Source organism: Chanodichthys erythropterus, chromosome 8 (genome assembly GCF_024489055.1).
Source record: "Chanodichthys erythropterus isolate Z2021 chromosome 8, ASM2448905v1, whole genome shotgun sequence".
NCBI classification, from domain to species: Eukaryota; Metazoa; Chordata; class Actinopteri; order Cypriniformes; family Xenocyprididae; genus Chanodichthys; species Chanodichthys erythropterus.
This window is the reverse complement of record NC_090228.1, coordinates 29472850-29497362: the sequence shown is the minus strand read 5'-3', so window position 1 is coordinate 29497362 and position 24513 is coordinate 29472850. Positions and strand designations below refer to the sequence as shown.

The 24513-nt window shown below is 36.8% G+C and overlaps 1 protein-coding gene across 1 annotated transcript; it reads right to left on the bottom strand.

Moving 5' to 3' along the window:
• Positions 1–239: 239 nt before the first annotated feature.
• Positions 240–17544, bottom strand: LOC137025124 (zinc finger protein 585A-like). Its single transcript, XM_067393156.1, has 5 exons — positions 17448–17544; positions 14409–14910; positions 13301–14342; positions 8355–8439; positions 240–1771 (listed from the first exon to the last, which is right to left on the bottom strand). The coding sequence occupies exons 1-5, from the start codon at positions 17530–17532 to the stop codon at positions 492–494; spliced, it is 2994 nt and encodes a 997-aa protein (XP_067249257.1). The 5' UTR covers positions 17533–17544; the 3' UTR covers positions 240–491.
• Between the last annotated feature and the right edge of the window lie 6969 nt (positions 17545–24513).

Below are 24513 nucleotides of genomic sequence, written 5' to 3'. Positions count from 1 at the left end.
AGTACACTTACATGTTCTTAAGATGATCTTAAGTAGTATTAAAGAGGATTTTTTTAATATATTAAGTACAAAATTAGTGCATGAAAATAGAGCACTTAAAGTATATTATAGAAATTTACTTTTTTTTTTTTTTACCTGGGAACATTTTCCCTGAAACAATAAGAGAAATGCTTAAAAGATTCAAGAGGCTTCATTTCTCCATCCCTACTAACAACCAGCAGCAATGGCCCACAGCATTACTCCCCATCAAGATGTCCCGCCACCTCCACTATGGTTACATCCTGGACCCATCTGTGTGTTTGTTTGTCCATTGAAAACACGGACTACAACTTATGAGGCAGTAACTCTTTAACAAAGAACACAATCAGGGTCTCATATTTACATGATTTTTCATATTTAAGTGCAAGTGTGATGTTTTTATTGCATTAATTACAATCGAATTGAGTGAATGGGCAGATTATTGCTGAAATTGCTCCTTTATCCAAACATCATCATATGGAGGAAAACAGTGGTTTCTTTTCAGAATGAGTTTGCAAATGCCTTTTCAGGGTTGTGTGACATGTGAAACTCTTCTCACACTCTAGACACTTGTAAGGCTTCTCTCCAGTGTGAACTCTCACATGAATCTGAAGGTTTCCTTTATTATTGAAGCGCTTTCCACACTGAGGGCAGGTGAAAGGCTTCTCTCCAGTGTGAACTCTTGTGTGTTTCTCAAAGCTTGCTTTGTGTGTGAAACTCTTTCCACAGTGATGACATATAAAACAGTTCTCTCCCGAGTGAATCCTCATGTGAAGATTAAATTGTGCTTTATTTCTGAAGCTCTTTCCACACTGATCACAAACAAACTGCTTCTCTCCAGTGTGAATTGTCATGTGGACTTTAAGGTATCTTTTCAGTTTAAAACTGTTTCCACAGTGAGAGCATATGAATGGCTTCTCTCCAGTGTGAACTCTCATGTGAATTTTTAAATTTCCTTTTAGTGTGAAGCTCTTTCCACACTGTTGGCAGGAGAAAGGCTTCTCTCCAGTGTGAATTCTCAAGTGGCCATTAAGGTTTTTTTTCTGTGTAAATCTTTTTCCACACTGAGTGCATATGAACGGCTTCTCTCCAGTGTGAACTCTCATGTGAGTCTTCAGATTTCCTTTTACTGTAAAGTTCTTCTCACACAGTTTGCAGGTGTAAGGCTTCTCTCCAATGTGATGTCTCATGTGGGCATTAAGGTCTTTTTTCTGTTTAAAACTCTTTCCACACTGAGTGCATATAAACGGCTTCTCTCCTGTGTGAACTCTCATGTGATTCTTCAGATTTGCTTTTACTGTAAAGTTTTTCTCACACAGTTTGCAGGTGTAAGGCTTCTCTCCAGTGTGATTTCTCATGTGGGCATTAAGGTCTTTTTTCTGTCTAAAACTCTTTCCACACTGAGTGCATATGAACGGCTTCTCTCCTGTGTGAACTCTCATGTGGATATTAAGGTCTCTTTTCTGTCTAAACCTCTTTCCACACTGAGAGCATATGGATGTCTTCTCTCCAGTGTGAACTCTCATGTGAACACTTAAATTTCCTTTTAGTGAGAAACTCTTTCCACACTGTTGGCAGGTGTGAGGCTTCTCTCCAGTGTGAACTCTCATCTGGAGGTTTGTAGTTTCTGTCTTATTAGTCTGTGAATAACTAGTAGATTTTTCCTCTGTCACTAAATTATGATAATTCTTATACTGATTTTTCTCTTCAATTTCATTCAGTTCTTGACTCTCCTCTTTCAGCACCATCAGGCCTAGGGTGAAAAGAAACCAAATTTAAGTTAACAAGTTTAAAGTGTCAGTTCACCAAACAAAGACTTTTGTTCATCTTTGCAACACAAATGAGAGCTTGCTGTCCCTCCAATGACAGCTATGCAACTACCACTTTCAAGCCCCAGAAAGGTAGTAAAGACATCATTAAATTAATCCATGTGACTCCAGTGGTTTAACTTCAATTTTATTGTGCTTTATTGTGCTTTGTTTGTGCAAAAAAACTATTTACCACTTTCTTTACAACATATGATTTTTTTTTTTGGGGGGGAAAATTATATTTTGTAAATAAAGTGGTAAATCATGTTTTTTGCACAAACAAATAACTCACGTCAGTTTATAAATTTGAGGTTAAATGACTAGAGTCACATGGATTACTTTAATGATGTATTTACTACCTTTCTAGGGACAGAAAGCTCTCAGATTTCATTAAAAAGATCTTCATTTGTGTTCCGAAGATGAACAAAAGCCTTACAGGTTTGGAACGATATGAGGGTAAGTAATAAATGGCAGATTTTTCATTTTTGGGTGAACTATCCCTTTAATGATACAAAGCAACAGACATAAAACATCAAATCCAAACAACATGTATGTTAGATCCTATACCCACTAAACAACTGAAAAAGGCAAAACCTGTAATCTCAGAACCTCATGTCAATATTGTTAATTCTTTGCTTTCTTTAGGACACGTCTCAAATACTTTTAAGCTGGCAGTTATCAAACCCCTTTAGAGTTATAAAACCCACATTAGAGCATTGGATTGGGATCTAGTGGGAACAGGTGGAAAAATATACCGCAGGTTCCTGGACTTGACAAGAAGAATGGATTCAATAAACATTCAGAAAATATTAAAATGGGTTTTCCAGTACAAAACCAAAACAAGGACAATTTCCCAGTTGTTACTGAAAAATTATAAAGAATTGGACTTTGTAAGTTGCCACAAATATTCAAAATTATTTATATACAATTGGGACAAATCTGGCACCTCTGGGTGTAGTTGCCTGGAGGGCATAGTTAATGTTACAACAGATGCCTTCAGAAAGGGCTGGGGTGCTGTATGCAAGGGATTCCTGGACAGGACCTTGACTGCAGAGACATATTAACTGCCTCGAGTTGTTAGCAGTCCTATTTGCCCTGCACCAGTTTCGACCATTGATGCAGGAGAAGCAAAGACAATAGCTTATATCAAGCATCAAGGCAGTTTGCGCTCCAGTCGCATGTCGCAACTCGCCCACCATCTCGTCCTCTGGAGTCAGCGACGTTTCAGATTGTTGCGTGCCATTCACATTCCGGGTGAGCTCAATCATACTGCAGATTCGCTCTCATGACAGCGTGCGCTTCCGGGAAAATGGGATCTCCACCCTCAGGTGGACATAAAAGAATTAAAAGTTAAACACTAATTACCAAGTGCATATCATCCCGAGTCACAAGGGGTTGTAGAATGATTTTAAACACTCAAAACAATGCTTTGAGCCTATTGTGTAGAACATGAGAATGACTTCCTCAGTACAGTGCAGGAGTCCATTGGTTTTAGCACTTCTGAACTAGTCTTTGGACGTTCTGTTCATGGCCCACTGAAAGTTTTACAAGAACACCTTCTCTCCACAGGTCAGGCCCCAGTCCCTTGTAAGAATATGTTTGGAGAATGTGTGTACTTTTTGTCAATGTTTGCATGCTGTTTGGGAGTTTGCCAGATGGTTGCTAGTCTTATCTCAAGCCCAAATGAAAAATCAGTACGATCAGAAATCTGTAAGCCATTTCATGTGGGAGACCAGGTTTTTCTGTTGTAACCTTTACAACTTAATGAAATTAACTAAGGAAATGCAGAAGGTTGTTTAATGGCTAAATAATTCCTGTTTGACCTTAACCCTCTACCGCATAGTGTTGCCATATGGCAACATACACTTTGTGTTCGTTTCCTTGCCACCGTCTCTTTAAGAGAACATTCTAGTTTTTTTTGTTGGTAAGAGAAGACCTTAGTTTAGCCAATGATGTGCTTTGGTTAAGTCACATGACATGCAATTTTTTTTCTGTGACGCGATATCTGACAGACTGCCGTCTCTTGTATGTAGTTGCTGAAAGCAAATTAAAACGTCAGTAACAAACAAGGACCCGCCCATGTCACATTCACAAAAAAAATGTTAACATCATCTCAGGTAAGGTATGATGACATATTCACCACTCAAAAAAGTTATGAAATTAGTTTTTGATAAATCGAGAAAATGTCTGTGTTGCCATATGGCAACACTGTGCAATAATGGAATGACATTATTATAATAGGTTAGATAGCTAGCAAAAGTTAGCTGCAGTCTGTTAAGCTATAACAATAAAAACATTAATGCTAGTGATATAATGTTGATTAGTTGTATGTTAAGGACTGCCATGACATTTGTATTATGGATTAAATCAACATCAGAGATCTGCCATCACAGCCATGTATACTGGCCCAGACCTACCACTTTCCTATCATGGTGTCTCATTTTCATGAACTGCAATGTTTTTGGTTTTATGTCAGTGTTTTATGATACATGATGAACAGTATTAGATGTGTTTTTAACTGTCTACATTTGCAATTTAAATTATATTCATGAAAAATGTATTGAAATATAAAGAATATAAAGCATTATTCAGCAAAAGAGAATGGAAAAACACAAGATGTTGGAAAATAAGTATAAGGTATTGTTTATAATTACTGCTAAAGCTTATAATAGCACCAATTGATTCAATACAAACAACATTTCTGAGGAAAAATATGAACTACATACACTTACACTTATTCTAAGTTATTTCCACTATTGTACGTTGTTGCCATATGGCAACATATCATAAAGTACCTTAAAATAATATTTTTTTCCAAAAATTTTTTTACAGCACTTTAAGTTAAGCCATTCTAAGAAAAGAAAAAGAGTCAAATATTTTTTTTTATAGATTTATCATAATGCGTGCGGTAGAGGGTTAAATGTTGAAAAGACTGTAACCATGTTCTTTACAATCAGGAGCAAACTCAGGGATTGTCCTGAAATCTTGGTAAATGGGCAAAAAAAATCAAAAATGTGGATGTATTTAAATATTTAGGGGTTACCCTTGATAACACTCTTAGTCTTAAAAATCATGTTAAAAGCTGAGTAACACACTGAAATTTAATCTTATAAACTGGAGACACAAAAAAAAAACTCACTTACTGTTGAAGCATCATATACATATTTAAATGCAATGATTCTCCCACATTTTTTCTATTGCATGACAAGTTGGTCTCAGGCATGTAAAACAGCCCTAAAACCACTTGAATCATTATATAAAAGTGCCCTTAAGATTCACAACAAAAAAACACGGCAGTAACATCACTGTCAGATACTCACCAAATATAGTATTTTAAATTTTGAAAATCTAATAATGCACACAAATGTATGCCTATTGCTTAAAATCATTCATAATGTTACTGCTCCTCCTTTGAAAAAAATGGTTACACTCTGCTCAGAAAAAACAACAAGAGCTACCCGTTCAGTTACCAGGGCAGAATGCTGTATTCCTAAATGCAGGACTTCTTTTGGTAAATCATCTTTTTCTTTTATTGCCATGAATCAATGGAACACACTTCCAAATGTGTTAATTACATGTACGGATTTTAAAACATTCTCATGTAGCACAAAATATTGGATGCTGTCACAGCAAACTTGTTGACATTTGCGAGTGTATGTGTAAGTGTGTGTAATGATGGGAGGCATACTTATTTATAAAAAGGTGGTGGGAGGGGGGTAAATTGTTTTAATGATGTGGAAATGTGTGTATTCATAACTTTGTAATTGATATTTTGTATAACTGTGAATTTAGTAAATGTTCATTTAATTATGTTTCTACCTGCCCAGGGACTACGGGTGGAAAATAGCAAGTTGCTAAAACCTGGTACAATGCATCTCATCTTAATGTTTTATTATGCATTGTCCCTGTTCAAATAAAAGAAATTAAAAAAACAAAACAAAATCTTTGCCTGGTTTGGCACTTCATGCAAAGTTGTCAGGACCCTGTGTTACTGAGGAGAAATTGAGTGAGACGGACTATGTGATAAATACTCCTGAGAGGAAGACAAAGTCTTGTGTCTGTAAACATTAATATGCTTAAACTATAGGTGTCTCTGTCTGAAATGACCGAGACACATATAGTTGAAATAGATGGAGTCCACACAGGTAACACTTGGGTTCCATGTGCCCATTTGCCTAAGGGTAGGGACACACCAAACTGACGCCAAAGAACTAGTGCTGATGTAAGACAGAGCAGCCGATCAGACTTCTCTCTCTCCCCGGTGGCCCAAAGACGATTCTACATGTTGAATTGGCCAAAAACATGAAAACAAAAACTATGGTGTCCGACTAGAGCCAGTGAAACACACCAAAACAACTATGTTGGCCGGTGCCACTCACAGAGCCTCACTGCAAACTAAGCCTATGTCTAAGACTCTTTTCTGTTGTGGCCTGGCCCTATATGGGCTGTAACAACTGGTTAAGGAGCACTTGATAATTACAGGCAGGTGTGTTGGAGCAGGATTGGCACTGAACTCTGCAGGAAGGTAAATCTCCAGGGACAGGATTGGAGGCTCCTGGTTTAACCCTAACATTTGTGAAAATTCTTCATTACCTCTACAAGCTGTAACAATGTTACTGGTGCAGACGGGAGTGCAAACACACACGGGCCATTCCTGGTATTCACTGCCTTTTGTGATGATTTACATCTCCCTATCAGATACAAAAATGTATCTAATATGATAAGCAGCGCTGCTTTACCCCAGGTGCACATGACCAGAAGAAGCGGAAGCAGCGACTGCGGCATAATAAAAGATCCGTAATAAAATTTACATATTGTGGCTTTAACAGATCAAATATTCATATATCCCTGTGATCTCCAGATGAAGGTTAGTTTTAAAGTAACCAACAGTATAATGTTTGCAAATGACTCATAATTGTATCCTAATTTAGTTACTTGGTGTTTGGTAATGAAGGGCCCACTCTGCATCAGCAACGCTGACTTAATGACAAACAACTCATTTATAAGCAGATAACTGATGGCACCTGTATTCATAGCAACTAGTTTCTAACCAATTAATCATTTGATTGTTAATCATAAATATAGGGGGTCGGTAATGTTTTCAAGAACATTATGTAAATTGGTATACTATTTAGCCTAGGCTACCAAAATGAACACCAAAACTTAACATGAACTGTTAAAGGTGCCCTAGATTCAAAAATTGAATTTATATTGGCATAGTTAAATAACAAGAGTTCAGTACATGGAAAAGACATACACTGAGTTTCAAACTCCATTGTTTCCTCCTCCTTATATAAATCTCATTTGTTTAAACGACCTCCGAAGAACAGGCGAATCTCAACATAACACCGACTGTTACGTAACAGTCGGGGTGTACGCCCCAATATTTGCATAATGCCAGCCCATGTTTAAGGGATTACACAAGCCAGTAACGTCTGGATCTGTGCACAGATGAAGCATCAGACTAGGTAAGCAAGCAAGAACAACAGCGAAAAATGGCAGATGGAGCAATAATAACTGACATAATCCATGATATCATGATATTTTTACTGATATTTGTAAATTGGCTTTCTAAATGTTTCGTTAGCATGTTGCTAATGTACTGTTAAATGTGGTTAAAGTTACCATCGTTTCTTACTGTATTCACGGAGACAAGACTGTCGTTATTTTCATTTTTAAACACTTGCAGTCTGTGTAATTCATAAACACAACTTCATTCTTTATAAATCTCTCCAACAGTTTAGCATTAGCCGTTAGCCACAGAGCACAGCCTCAAACTCATACAGAATCAAATATAAAAATCAAAATAAATACTTTACTCACATAATTCGAAGCATGCATACAGCATGCATGACGAACATCTTGTAAAGATCCATTTGAGGTTTATATTAGCTGTGTGAACTTTGTAAATGCGCTGTAATATAGTCGAGAGCTCGTTTGGCAGAGAGCGTGAGCATTTAAAGGGGCGGCGTCGAGTGTAAATCAGTGCATTGTTAATGATGCCCCAAAATAGGCAGTTAAAAAAATTAAATAAAAAAAATCTATGGGGTATTTTGAGCTGAAACTTCACAGACACATTCAGGAGACACCTTAGATTTATATTACATCTTGTGAAAAAGCATTCTTGGGCACCTTTAAAAATGATAGCAATTCATGCTAAAAATTGATGGAAAGCTGGCAGCCTGCACGTTTCTTGACCACCTTCTTCCATATGGATCAATTTTCTGTTCTGATCGCATGTCGCTGCAAACTACTGAGTAAGCACCAATCAGAGGCCGCAATCTTATGATGTCATCATGCAGACTTCTTACAAAGTATTTTACAGTATTTTAAAAATACAAAACACTAAAGTATTTTGATACAAAATACAAAGCCATTTTCATCAACCCTATCAAATACAAATTACAAAATAATATTTTGTATTTGAAATACGTATTTGAAATACATGCATCATAAATACTGCCCATCCCTGCATGTAGTAAATAGTAATAAATGACGGAAGAAAGACTTAAATTAAATTAAACCAACCTGTTTGTTCCTCAGTTTCTTCATGTTTGACTCTGAATGTTTCTTCAATCTTCACGTCTTCACTCTCCTCTTTAATAAACTCCATCTTTATAATAGTGTGTCACGTGGATCTCAGTCGCTTCAGCAGGAGTTTCTCTGTGTGTTTGGACACTCTGTCATGATTAAGATTAGAATAATTAACAGAAAGAAAAACATCTCAATCAGATCTAGTTCAGTAGCTCAGTGCACTGGTGAGAGAGTCAGAGTGAGAGTTAATGGAACTGATTAGACAAGACAAAAAAACAAAAAACACTCAAAACTAGCACTACAAATTAATAAAAGAACACAGATTATACATACAATTAATATTTAGGCATGTGGTATGTATTGATTTGTAGATTATATTTAATGGATTACACTGTGATGAGAACAGTTGATTTGTAGAAGTCATCATTACACATGTTTGTGTTGTTCTTCTTGTATTTACACTGTGAACTGCAGGAGTCATCAGCATGATTCAGTGATTCAAACGATTACAAACTCTGAATCAATTGATTCAACTGAATCTGGTTTCAAAAAACTCTGTTTCTTATAACTTGTCAGAGACCAAACAGTGTTTATGATGAACTGATTCACAATATAGGGAGTGAAAAGAGATGCACCTTTTCTGTTACTTGTGTGGATTTGCTTTACTCATAAAAAAAACTGTTCATTTATGTTATTAAATACATTATAAAGTTACATTAAAAAAAATAATTAAGTCATTTCAAAGTTATCTAAAAAATGTCCAAAAGGATTGTATTGTATTAAACACTTTAAATGATTAAAAACACAAACCTTTCTTCAGCAGAATCACAGATGCAGGAGCGGGCGCAGCCTTATGACGTCATGTCACAACACCAAAATAAAAGTCCCGTGTAACGCTCTAAAAAACTAAAAACAACTACAGAGCATTTGTGATATTCTCAAAAAAAAAAAAGAACTTTCGTGATACAAAGAATTGTAAAGAACTTTTGAGTATTTCAAACTCTTTAAGAATTTGTAGTTAAAAAATTAGGTTTATGGTTGCATCTACTATTTAATGTATTAACTAAAACTTATAATGAAATGTCTCAGTTTCCATCTCAAATAATTTCTTCTAAATCTGGTGTACTTTTCATAATCTTTCAAAAACTCAGTGGCATGGACTAAACATCTCTTAAGCTCTCAGATTCAAAACAGGTACTTGTTTATTGAAATTGATTTACAAACATAATTTTATTCCTTATAATAGTCCTCTGTGGAATAACAGATACATACTGAAAAATAATGAATCCATCTTATATAAGGAACATTTGGTCTGTCTTTGATCTTATTTATTTCAGAAGTAATGCTCTTTAATATGATTTTGTTAATAATACAAATACAGGTTATTAATGAAAACCTTACATGTTCAGTTTCTTTAATTGGCAAAAATATGAGAACATATTCAATTGTTTCTCCTCATCTAGCCTTAGTAAGAGTGAAAGGTGTTCAGTTTCTAGATACAAGATGCAATAACCAGTTTATTAGAAACACTGTATCTCTAGAAGTATATCCATCACAGGAGTACAGAAATATATACATACATCTTATGATATTAGTGAAGTAAATAAATGTTGTTTTGAGATCAATATACCTGTTACACCTGTAGGAAACTCTCTGGTGAAGATCAGGAGACTCACAGACAAAAGATGATGACAGCCTCACTTACCATAATTTTACATTGGTCAGTTCACAGTTCACACATACCTCAAACAAAAAAAGATTCATTTTAAGATTTTATGTAACATTTATTCTCTTGCTGACTTTCTGAGCCTACAATTTAACATTGACCAAAAAAATTATCTTTTATGGTAACCAGGAGGATACGTATTTTTTCAAGTAATTATTCTAAAATGACAGATCAAACGTAACTAGTAATGTAACAAATTCCTTTTGAAATGAAGTAATCAGAACAGTAACTTGATTACTTTTAAAAGGAGTAATCAGTAATCTAATTACATTTCCAGAGTACTTCCACTTGCACACATAAAGCAAACATAAAGCAAAATGAATCCTGACCCAACCTTTTTTTTTTTTCCAAAAATGTATAACTGGAGGTAAATATTACTTTCTTACTAATTGTTACATGTTTAGATTGTTGCCTCCTCCCCTTTTGTTATTGGTTGTTTTTCTTCCCTTAGTTATTAGTTTCTTGTGTTTCTGCTCTCTGCTGTCTTTCAGATGCAGGTACTGTGATTGGTCAAGTAGTCTGTCCATCATGATGAATCAACATCCGATCATTACCGGGTACAGGATAAAGGACGCCATGGAGAATGGAAGAAGAGGGAGTTTGGAGTGTTCGTTTGGAGTGTTCGTTGCTCAATGCTGTGATTTAGTGGTGGTTCGCTTGCTTGTTTGCTTGAGTGTTTGATACAGAGAATGTCTCATCTGATCTGAAAACTTCATCAGCCCGGAGATCAAGAAAAGGAAAGTATGTCACGTGACTTACATCTTACAAACATGCAGGATTGACTCTGTCTAGACACATTAGGGAAGGAGCGGGTGCAACCTTGTGTAAGTTTTGTTCAATAGATAGTGAAGCTTTAGTTATGGAGTGAACGCCAAAGATTTCTTTATTTTCTGGTTTTGTTTTTAGTTAGTTTAGAGGGCGGGGGATTAGTTAGTGATTGTTTTGGTTTCGTTCTTTTCGTTTGTTTAGTGCCGCTCATTTTCTTTTTCTCTGTGGCTTGTTTCAATTTATTATAATTTCTTTGCTTTGTATATAGCTGTAAATAGGGATTTTTTGGTTGGTGTTTCCATTTGTGTAAACTTATATTCCTTTGTAAATAAAGCGAACCACTTTTTGCTACATTGTTTGTCCTTGTGTCACTCACCCACAGTACTTCCCAGAGACCAAGACTATAGGTTGTTTAAATTTTTATTATGTGCGTCTCCCTCATACCTCTACGCCACTAGGGGACGTAACACTAATGTTTTCAAATATGTATTTAATAATGTAGCAAATGAGCCAATGAAATATCAATATTAAGAATCGTTAAAGTGACTTTGATTTGCAAACAGTATATCAGAATCAAATACTCGTGTATTGTGCATAAGTTTTATTAACTAAATAACAAACGCATAACTAGTCTAAACAAACAAATTCACGCAAATCACACGTACACGTGAGTAAAATGGAAAGTAAAACTGAATGACGCTATGGAAAGAGTCAAGTTAACCATCTGAAAGAACCATCAGTTTTGTAATTCACCTTGTTAAAAGGGGTATACAGCTTACATAAACCTTTGATTAGTTCACAAGTTCATGTGCCCATATAATCTTAGCGTAAGTGGTAAACAGATTTGGCTTGCTGTCTGCTATAGAGGGGCTCGGGGAGGATATTCTACTTGAGCTCCAATTGCCCCCCTGTATCAGGCAAAGTTGTACAAAAAGGAGGAGAAGGGTAGGGATGCCGAAAGAACTAACAAGAGGAAGAGGTATGTTGCTGGTTTTATGCTTTGGTATTAATTGGAAGATTAGGTGGGCGTACTCCTCCCAAAATTACGTTTATTAACTTCACTTAGTTATATGTACGATACTTGCAATGCTTTAACATTTAACGAGCGTCCAGAGATGCAGTCTCAGAAGAAAGTCTTGATAGATCAGTTCAATGATACCGAAGATGCAATCAATTTCTTCCACTTTGAATGAAGAAAAGTGTCTTTTGTATGGTCTGTTTCTTATGGCCATTGTTTTTGCATGTGGCCAACTTCCCCTGACTGAAATTATACATTCCTTTTGCATTGTAAACTGTCTTATCTCTGTGATTTGACCAAAGTACACTTCGGCCGGCCATGTCTGCGCACCATCCGCATTACGTAATTTTCATCATCAGGAGAGTTCACGGATGTCCGATGCATGTACAACAATGCATGAACAAGTAAATTGAGTGCTTGAAAACACAAGTCAAAGAAGGGGCTCATGAACAAGAATCTCAGAAACCAGTTGTGGGTCATCCAGGTAACCACAAGGTAGTAAATTTTCCATAGTATTGTGAATGTAACACCTTTATTGTACACATGCCATTATACCAATTCAAAAGGGTTTACAAACTTTGTCTTTCCACTGTATGTGTTGACACAAACAATACCAACATCCTCTCAGTCTGTTTTGGTGTGGAAAGTACTCCTTTTATGGGGACAGTCCAGTTTTTTGGGAGTTTTGTCCCTGACTGGAGCCATTCCCCAAAAATGTCCCTCTTTTACAGTACATTCAAAACACCCCACAAACACATTACAAAAAAAGCGGACCAACATGACATAGAGAAACACCTCTACAAACTCTGTGTCCAACCCTGGAAAGCTTTTCTAATATTAACATGGGATAAAGTTCTTGCCTGATCATAACCCTTCATTTTCCAGTGATATTCCTCCAAGCTTTTCTCTTTTGTACGGTCTCTTCTCTCTCTTAATAGTCGTTCTTTAAAGCTCCTCTTGTTCACTCTCTACTCCACTCAAGCCGATTGGCAACACGTTTGTTGTGGTACTCTAAGTAACTTTCAACAGAACTTCTAAAAATAAAAACGCTTACTGCACCTTTAATGTTTGAAACTATAGCAAGGAAGATTGTCAGGTGTGGCCACTGGAGTAAATATTCACACAAAGAAAGCCCCAAGGTAAGGGTATACAAATAAGGGTGTACAAATAAAAGAAGTGGTCATGAAGGTGGACAATCAGATGAATCAGCTGCGGTGAGAAAGTAGCTTTGATTTCACAGATACACATTTTCTATTAATGCACTCTTTAACAAAGAACACAAACAGGGTCTCACATTTACATGACGTTTCATGTATAGTTGTAAGTGTTCTGTTTTTATTAGACTAATCACAATTGAATTGTCTTTCTCCAGAGTGAATGCGAAGATGATTGCTGGACTTGCTCCTTTTTCTAAACCTCTTGTCACACTGAGGAAAATGGCAATTTCTTCTCAGAATGAGATTTCAAATGTTGTTTCAGGCTTATGTGATATGTGAAACACTCTTCACACTGAGGACACTTGTAAGGCTTCTCTCCAGTGTGAACTCTCATGTGAATATTAAGGTTTCCTTTAATTGTAAAACTCTTTTCACACTGAAGACACTTGTAAGGCTTCTCTCCAGTGTGAACTCTCATATGCAGCTTAAGGTTTCCTTTAACCGTGAAGCTCCTTCCACACTGAGGGCAGGTGAAAGGCTTCTCTCCAGTGTGAATTCTCATGTGATACTCAAGGTTTGCTCTGTATGTGAAACCTTTTCCACAGTGTTGGCACAAGAAAGGCTTCTCTCCAATGTGAATTTTTACATGATTCTCAAGTTGATTCCTGTCTGTGAAACTCTTTTCACACTGATGACACTTGTAAGGCTTCTCTCCAGTGTGAACTCTCATGTGAATATTAAGGTCTCCTTTAAGCGTGAAGCTCTTTCCACACTGAGGGCAGGTGAAACGCGCTTCTCCAGTGTGAATTCTCATGTGATCTTCAAGGTTTGCTCTGTTTGTGAAACTCTTTCCACAGTGATGACACATGAAAGGCTTCTCTCCGATATGAATTTTTACATGATTCTCAAGGTGATTCCTATCTGAGAAACTCCTTTCGCACTGATGACACACAAAACATTTCTCTCCTGAGTGAATCCTCATGTGATGATTAAGGTATTCTTTACATCTGAAACTCTTTCCACACTGATCACAAACAAACGGCTTCTCTCCCGTGTGAATTGTCATGTGAGTCTTAAAATTTTCTTTCACTGTGAAGCTCTTCCCACACAGTTTGCAGGTGTGAGGCTTCTCTCCAGTGTGAATAGTCATGTGGGCATTTAGGTCTCTTTTCTGTTTAAAACTATTTCCACACTGAGAGCATATGAATGGCCTCTCACCGGTGTGAACTCTCATGTGAACTTTAAGACTTCCATTTAGTGAGAAGCTCTTTCCACACAGTTTGCAGGTGTGAGGCTTCTCTCCAGTGTGAAGTCTCAAATGGGCTTTAAGGTTTTTTTTTTGTGTAAATATCTTTCCACACTGAAGGCATACGACCGACTTCTCTTCAGCATGTATTTTCAAGTGGTCTTCAAGGCTTCGTTTTTCATTGAAACTCTTCCCACACTGTTTGCAGGTGAAAGGGCTCTCTCCAGTGTGAACTCTCAAGTGCATTGTAAGGGATTTTTTCTGCGTAAAACTCTTTCCACAATGAGTGCATATGAATGGCCTCTCTCTAGTGTGAACTATCATGTGAGTCTTAAGATTTCCTTTTAGTGAGAAACTCTTTCCACACAGATTACAGGTGAAAGGCTTCTCTCCAGTGTGAATTTTCATGTGGACTTTAAGGCTGTCTTTTCGACTGAAACTCTTTCCACACTGTTGGCAGGTGTGAGGCTTCTCTCCAGTGTGAACTCTCATGTGGAGGTTTGTAGTTTCTGTTTTATGAGTCTGTGAGTAACTGACAGATTTTTCTCCAGTCATAAAATCATGACATTTCTCATACTGATCTTTCTCTTCCATTTCATCCAGTTCTTGACTCTCCTCTTTCAGCGTCATCAGGTCTAGAGTGAAAAGAAACAAAAACAAGTTTAATGGCACAAAATAATAGACAACATTTAGGCATGTAAAACATAAAATCCAACAACATGTATTCTAGGATCCTAAACCCACAGTAGAGCACTGCACTGCACACATTTGTGTTGGGATCCTGCGGGTGTTCAAAAATATACCACAGGTCCCTGGATTTAACAAGAAGAATGGAATCAATAAATGTTCAGAAAAAAATGGGTTTTTACTATACAAAATTGTGGTGTTCAGACAAATTTCCTAGTTGTTCCTGAATTGGCCTTTGTATGTTAAAACAAATACACATTGATATACAATGGGTACACACAAATCTGGGACCTCTGGGTTGAGGCGACATCTCTGATCCATTCTCACTGCATTGCAAACATACATTGCAATGCAGTGAGAATGGATGAGAGATGTCGCCTCAACCCAGTGGTCCCAGATTTGTGTGTGCCCATTGTATATCAATGTGTATTTGTGTTTGTTTAAGGACTAACTAATTTTGTTTGTTTTTGATCTCAGAATTCAGGCCAGTTGATAGTACCTAGAATATCAAAATCATCTGTAGGCAGTAGATCCTTCTCCTATTTAGCACCTAAACTTTGGAACAGTCTTCCTATCACTGTTCGGGAAGCAGACACACTATGACAATTTAAATCTAGTCTAACAACACATCTGTTTAAACGTGCATACACATAACACATTATCTACTTCAATAATTCAAATCATGTAAATTGTTAGGCTGCATGGATTAGGTCAGCCGGAACACCTGAAGTGTCAACTAATCTATCCCCTAAGGCCTCCCTCCATTTAATTTCCCTATGGAAAGAACTATCAGTTCTGTATTATGTGGGCCAGACAGGTCATTTGGCAATGGCATGTTGTAAAGAAGACTAAACACGTAAATTAACAGCAAGAACCACTGGCGTAGCCACGAGGGGTACTAATGCCACCCACAGTGGCAGCTGGGCAAACCTAAAAATAGGTCAGGGTGAAATTGCAAGCACAATAAACCTCACAAGATTTGAAAATGGGCTACTTTCACATAGACTAGAGTCTCTCAAGCTGTGGCGATCATTCTTGGTGCTCTTTGGCACAGATAGCTGTAACGCTTCAGTTCAAGAAGAGCGAACGTGAACCAATCGTCTCTTCTGCTTTACTAGTTACAATATGAAATGAACATGAATTAACATCCTCAGGTATGTTGAAAGATATGAATTTTCCATGTACTGTACCTGATAGGCCCCAAATTAATAAATAACGAATTGAAGGTAATCAAATCGAAATCAAATCCAATGGTGAAATTTGTCAACGCCCAGCCCTATAGTGTCAATATATGTTTTTTTGTTTGTTTTGTGTTTTTTTTATTTTTTTTTTACTTGAAGCAAATTTTCCATTTATTTTATTTTCAGAGTGCACCAGAATGCTTCATTTACATGTTAAAATCACAAAAATCTTATCCTCCTGGGGGAGGATGCCCCCAGACCAGGGGCGAGCCAGACATTGTAAACATTCGGGGCTTAGCCCAAATTTATGCTTGTCCAAAGACATTTTAATTTTCTATTAACAGCTTTACTGACATTAAAGGAGCTTTTGTTGTCGTATTGTTGTTCAGAAAATGTATATTATTTGAAACTGTGATTTGTAAAACTTTATTGAACGTACCAGCTCTAGGGGGGTCTGGGGGTATGCCCCCCCGGGAGAAAATTTTGTACATTTTAAGGTTAAATGCATCAATCTGGTGCTCTCTGGAAACTCAAAATTAAGAGCTTCAACACATGTACAGTGTGCAAATTGAACAAAGAAACAGCATTGACTTGTACCTGGACATTAAAAAGGGTTCAAACATCTTTTTTTACAATACTTTTGTACTCATTTCTTTTTAAAAGATAAATCCTTGAGCTTTTATTTTGATCATCACCAGCTGATCGCGTGCGCAAATGTGCGAGAGAGAGAAAGCGCGGCCGGTGTATGGTCGGATACTGTAGAAAAGCGGTATTGAACTGCTTAACGTATTTTAATAGAGAGATATGTTTAGAAAAATTATATTTTGAGAGCACTGTTAAGAAACCTCAAACCTGAAATTCCTCCTCCCCTACCTGCTGCATATTCAACAGAGAGGAAGAAACGGAGTAGCCCATAGGCTACCGACAGCAAAGAAATGTATTCTATAGGCTAGATTATTTTTAAGGTCTATTTTTACAGGCTGTATGCAGTATATGCAAAGCCAAAGCGCAATGAAATGAAGCAACTTATGATTTCGGGGGTTTACATAGGCTATTGTCCAGTTTCATATTTGCTCAGTGACAGTCATTACATTCGGGGCTTGACTCAAAACATTCGGGGCTGAAGCCCCGGCAAAATCGGCTGGCGCCGCCCCTGCCCCAGACCCCCCTTACAACTACTTGACTAGATAAAACTTATCCTTATCTAATGTGTGACATGCCATTCATTTTGTCACAAGACAAATAATAGAGATAAGGAGATCATGACACAGAATGACTGAAGAAAGACTGAGAATGAAACCAACCTGTTTGTTCCTCATTATCTTCATGTTTGACTCTGAATGTTTCTTCAATCTTCACGTCTTCACTCTCCTCTTTAATAAACTCCATCTTTATAATAGTGTCACGTGGATCTTAGTCGCTTCACCAGGAGTTTCTCTGTGTGTTTGGACACTCTGTCATGATTAAGGTGAGAATAATTAACAGAAAGAAAAACACATCAAAACTAAATCTCTGAGTGTCTCAATCAGATCTAGTTCAGTAGTTCAGTGCACTGGTGAGAGAGTCAGAGTGAGAGTTAATGGACTTAAATGATCTGATTAGATAAACAAACAAATGTTTGTGCTCTTGTTGTATTTACACTGGTGAACTGCAGGGGCCCGTTTCAGAAAGGAGGTTAAGTGAAAACTCTGAGAATGTTAACCATGAAATGAGGGAAACTCTGGGTTTTCTGTTTCAGAATGGGAGGTATGTCAAACCCGAGAAAGCAGGGTAAGTCAAGCCTGTTTCTGAAAGGGAGGTAACTTCTACTCAGAGTCAGTTACTATAGTAACTTACTCTGTGAACCTAACCTGGTCAGGAGCAGGTTTTCTTCAGTAAACCCAGAGTTTCCTTCGGTCTCCTCCCCTTTTTTAAAGTGCAAGTGATGTTTAAATAGTTCATTCATTCATTCACTCTGCAAAAATGCTTTTCGTACTGAGTATTTTTTTATCCTATTTCAAGTACAAATATCAAAAAATTCTTAAATCAAGATGGATTTTGCATATAAGAAAATTATATAAGATATTTAGTATTGTTTCTTGGGGGGATCTAAATTAAGTGCATTTAACTTAAGTAAAATTATCAATATCTGCCAGTGTGATAATAAAAATAATCTTAATGCAAAATGGAAAACAAGATTATTCGGAGTGTCTATTACCAAGTGCAAATTTACAGCAGCTCCACCCCCCAATGTCAGACCAGGTTAAAATTGGCGTACTCTCTGTGTCGGGTTCGGAGAATTAACTTACGATGCGATTAACGGGGTTCGAATTCACCTTCTGCCGAGCTTGCTATTCTCCCTTTTCATTTTTTTCTTTAAAAATGAAGAAAATATTCTAAAAGTGGAAGTAAATTGCCTAACGAGTGTTTAGTAATGATAAAATCATTTACACTCTTATTATTGCATCCAGTTAAATTATTATTTTTTTCTTCTTTTTTTGCATGTGGGATACCATGAAAATGAATATAAGTTCAATAATTTACGACAATAACAGTAACCAGAATAACCAGTTTTCACCTTTGATATTATAACAGTGATAAGAATTAAACTTACATTGTAAATTACATTACACTCAGAAGTATCCGGATGTCCTTTTGTCATGTGCTGTTGCCATGGTGAATCGTAATATCGGAGCTCCATTGATGATGGCTTTTCATGGTCATGGTGCACACGCTTAACTTAAGAGTCAACCTACTCAGAGTCGACTGAACTAACTGAATTCAACTGTTCTAGAACAGAAAACTCCCATCTCCCAAGAGTTTCCCATCTCAGAGTAAGTCAACTCAGAGTTGGTTGAACCTCCTTATTGAAATCCCCCAGGAGTCATCAGTGTGATTCAGTGATTCGAGTGATTACAAACTGTGAATCACTCGATTCAACTGAATCTGAATTGTTTTAGAAAATTGTTTTCTATCATTACTTGCCAGAGACCAAACAACATGTTTATTATTAACTGATTCACAATATAGGGAGTGAAATGAGACACTTATTTTCTGTTACTTGTGTGGATTTGCTTTACTCATAAAAAACTGCTCATTTATGTTATTTAATACAATATAATGTCCCATTAAAAAAAATAATTAATTCATTTCAAAGTTCTCTAAAAAAATTGCAAAAAGATTGTACTGAGACACTTTAAATGATTAAAATCACAAACCTTTCTTCAGCAGAATCACAGATGCAGGAGCGGGCACAGCCTTATGACATCATGTCACAACACCAAAATAAAAGTCCTCTCAGATTCACAAGCAGGTACTCGTTTACTGGAAACTGATTTACAAACATAATTATATTCCTCATAATATCCCTCTATGGAATAACAGATATATACTGAAAAGTAACAAATCTGTCTTCTATAAGGAACATATGAGCTGTCTTGTCTTTCAGTTGTAATGCTGTTTTATATGAGCACTTTTCTTCAGCAGGATCCAGAGATCAAACTGTCGCGCTGCAATCATGAAGTCTGACAAAAGCAGTGAAACTGTGAGCAGAAGAGTTTCATCAGCAGAACTACAGCACTCATGATCATAGAGATCAGGGAGAGTCACACCTTCAGCCGCTGCATTCACACTTAACTCAGGTATTGATCCGCATCAGCAATCAATTACAGTGTGATGTGACAGGAGCATCACAGACAAAAGATGAGGACAGCCTCACCATGATTTTACAAACAAAAAGCAAAAGAGATTCATTTTAAGATTTTAAGTGATGTTTATCCTCTTGCTGACATCCTGAGCCTAAGATTTAACATTGACCAAAATAATTGTGTCTTTTATGGTGACCAGGAGGGTACATGTTCGGTTCAGTTACTTTTGTCATAGTCTTTTTTATGAAATAAATGTATATTATTTGGAATGTCATTCAATAGGTGGTAATCATAATGATCAAAATATATAGGAAATTTGGCAGTTGTCTGTGTTGATTCAGACTTTGCATCATCTGAAATCCTTGCTGAGGTTGCCGTCGTCTCTTCACAGGTGTTGGGTAATCTGAACTCTAAGAAAGAGGCTGGATACAAATTCTGTGAGTTGAGGTCAGGGGGATATGAGCTTGAGACACTGAACCAGTTCTCAAACATCAAGAACTTTCTTGAAATATAACACTCCGACTCCATCTAACAAACATGTAGAGCGGCTTTTTAGTTTGGGTGGTTTAGAGCTCATGCCTAGAAGGAACAGAATGTCTGACGAGAGATATAAGAAGATTCTGTTAATGCAAAACAACCACTGTTTCATTGGCAACATTTTATGTTTTGTAAAGCATAACAATCTTTGCTGATCTAGTTGTTAAAGTCAGAAGAGAACATTGCTTTACTTTTTATATTTTTGATATGATGGAAGAATATGCAGAGGCATTAGTTAAAAGATTTACATATTACAAAAAGCTCAGGAGATAAATAATTAATTAAAGGGCTAAAAAGTCAGAAGAGAGACTGGCTTTGTTTATTTTATAAGTGGAATATTCAGAAAAGCAAGTAAAATGTTTGAAAGTTTGATTTAAATGTCAGAAGAGACTGGCTTAATTTTGTTTTGAGAATGCATGTCCCAATAAAGTTAATTCATGAGCAGGCTAAACAGTTTGTTTTGTTGCTTTTTATTTGTTTTTTTCATGAGAGGGTGGGATGGGGGGCTAGTAATGTAACAGATTACTTTTGAAACAAAGTAAACAGAACAGCAGCTTGATTAGGAGTAATCAGTAATTTAATTAAATTTCCAGAGTAATTCCACAACACTGTAAACTATATATCAATTCTTGAGGGACTGGAATTCTTTAAACATAAAGTAAAATTAATCCCGACCCAACCTCTATTTTTCTCAAAACTTTATAACTGGAGGTAAATATTACTTCCTTACTATTTATGATAAATGATTTATTGAGATTATTTAAAATTGTGAATGAACTAATGTTTTCAAATATTTATTTAGTATAAATGAGCCAAAAGGGGAAATACTGATATCTTGTTATAATTAATTATAAATATTTGTATCAGTTGAAAGGGTTATGCAGTAGAATTAATATTACAATCAATTAACCTGTCCGCCCAGCGAACCTTAAGTATTAATTGTCTATCAATTCTCAGAAATGTTATTTTCGAGGCAACTGAGTAATTGAGTACTAATAGAGCTTGTAGCAAGATCAGGAATCATTAAAGTGACTTTGATTTGCAAATAGTATATCAAGAATCAAATACTCGTGTATTGTGCATAAGTTTTATTAACTACAAACCTGATTCCAAAAAAGTTGGGACACTGTACAAATTGTGAATAAAAAAGGAATGCAATAATTTACAAATCTCATAAACTTATATTTTATTCCCAATAGAATATAGATAACATATCAAATGTTGAAAGTGAGACATTTTGAAATTTCATGCCAAATATTTGCTTGTTTTGGACTTTATGAGAGCTACACATTCAAAAAAGTTGGGACAGGTAGCAATAAGAGGCCGGAAAAGTTAAATGTACATATAAGGAACAGCTGGAGGACCAATTTGCAACTTATTAGGTCAATTGGTAACATGATTGGGTATGAAAAGAACCTCTCAGAGTGGCAGTGTCTCTCAGAAATCAAGATGGGCAGAGGATCACCAATTCCTCCTATGCTGCGGTGAAAAATAGTGAAGCAATATCAGAAAGGAGTTTCTCAGAGAACAACTGCAAAGAGTTTGAAGTTATCATCATCTACAGTGCATAATATCATCCAAAGATTCAGAGAATCTGGAATAATCTCTGTGCGTAAGGGTCAAGGCCGGAAAACCATACTGGATGCCCGTGATCTTCGGGCCCTTAGACGGCACTGCATCACATACAGGAATGCTACTGTAATGGAAATCACAACATGGGCTCAGGAATACTTCCAGAAAACATTGTCGGTGAACACAATCCACCGTGCCATTCGCCGTTGCCGGCTAAAACTCTATAGGTCAAAAAAGAAGCCATATATAAACATGATCCAGAAGCGCAGGCGTTTTCGCTGGGCCAAGGCTCATTTAAAATGGACTATGGCAAAGTGGAAAGCTGTTCTGTGGTCAGACGAATCAAAATTTGAAGTTCTTTTTGGAAAACTGGGATGCTATGTCATCCGGACTAAAGAGGACAAGGACAACCCAAGTTGTTATCAGCGCTCAGTTCAGAAGCTGCATCTCTGATGGTATGGGGGTGCATGAGTGTGTGTGGCATGGGCAGCTTACACATCTGGAAAGGCACCATCAATGCTGAAAGGTATATCCAACTTCTAGAACAACATATGCTCCCATCCAGACGTCGTCCCTTTCAGGGAACATCTTGCATTTTCCAACATGACAATGCCAGACCACATACTGCATCAATTACAACATCATGGCTGCGTAGAAGGAGGATCCGGGTACTGAAATGGCCAGCCTGCAGTCCAGATCTTTCACCCATAGAAAACATTTGGTGCATCATAAAGAGGAAGATGAGACAAAGAAGACCTAAGACAGTCGAGCAACTAGAAGCCTGTATTAGACAAGAATGGGACAACATTCCTATTCTTAAACTTGAGCAAGTTGTCTTCTCAGTCCCCAGATGTTTGCCGACTGTTATAAAAAGAAGAGGGGATACAACATTTAATATGTCATTATGTTGTATTCTGAATAAAATATTGAAATTTGAAACTTCCACATCATTGCATTCTGTTTTAATTCACAATTTGTACAGTGTCCCAACTTTTTTGGAATCGGGCTTGTAAATCAGAAACGCATAACTAGTCTAAACAAATCACACATACACACATGGATAAAATGGAAAGTAAAAGTGAATTAAACCAATAAAGAAACATGAATGAAGTTATGAGTCAAGTTAACCATCTGAAAGAACCATCAGTTTTGTAATTCACCTTGTTTAAAGGGATATATAGCTTACACTAACCTTTTTTGGTTAGTAAAATCTACTATACTTGCAATGATTTAGCCATTGAACAAGTGTCTGGAAATGCAGTCTGAGAAGAAAGTCTTGATAATTCAGTTCAATGGTACTGAAGCTGCAATCAATTTCTTCCACGCTGAATGAAGTAAAGTCAGCTTTTATGGGCTTTAAGTGTTTTTTGTATGGTCTGTTTCTTATGGCCTGTATATTTGCATGTGGCCAACTTCCCTTGACTGGAATGATACATTCCTTTCGCATTGTAAACTAAATCTTATCTCTGAGATGTGACCAAAGTATACTTCGGTTGGCCGTCTCTGCGCATTACATAATTTTCATCATCAGGCGAGTTCACGGACATCCGATACATGTACAACAATGCATGCACAAGTAAATTGAGTGCTTGTCCACTAGATAATGCACCTGCGCCAAACGCTTCTCTCCACACTTACGGCCAAGGAGTATACTTTAAACGGCTCGCTTGCACATTTGTGCACAAGACAGTGGAAGATGGGGAGACAAGGCGTCTGTCCTTTTGGGGGTTGATGTAGACACCTTGGCACCTAGCTTTGCCGCTGAGTGAGGTGGATGTTGCTGGATTATTTGTTAAATAACAAATAATTTTATTTGATCTGTTCAGTTGCTACAATAATTTAAACTTTCCGAACAGGATGTTTTTTCTTTTATCCTCTTCAAAAACTGTTTCCTTCTTGAGCATCAGTGAATGTTTTCACCCTTTGTAATAGTTATGTGTGAGTCCATTAGTTGTCTTCAGTGTAAAAAAGATGGATCTCAAAACCATACTGTCAGTGTTGTATAGGATTCAACCATGCAGAAGGTGCTGGAAAACCAAAGAATGGGCAGGACCCGGAGGATTTTTCTGAAGAAAAGTCACAGTGGATGGTTTAACTGCTCAGGACAAAGAAAGGACTCATGAACAACTCATGAAACTCAGGAACAAGTTGTGGGTCATTCAGCTAACAAGGTAGTAACGTTTTCCATAGTATTGTGAACTAATGTTTTTATTATATACATGCCATTGAAAGGGTTCACAAAATTTCTCTTTCCACTGTATGTGTTTACACAAACAATACCAACATCCTCTCAGTCTGGTTTGGTGTGGAAAGTACCCTTTTTATTAGGACAGTCCAGTTTTTTGGGCGTTTTGTCCCTGGCTGGAGCCATTCCCAAAAATGTCTCTCTTTAACAGCACATTCAAAATACCTCACAAATACGTTACACAAAAAAAAAAAAAAAAAAAAAAAAAAAAGCAGACCAACATGACATATAGAAATACCTCTATATAGTCTAAATTAAAGGGCTTCTACCTCACCTGCTTAAGGTGCAGTATGCAATCTCCCATATTTGTTGAACACTGTTGATATTTGAAATCAACCCAGATAAACACACTTCTCATTGCTCTGCCTCTAAAATTCATGAACACACGTT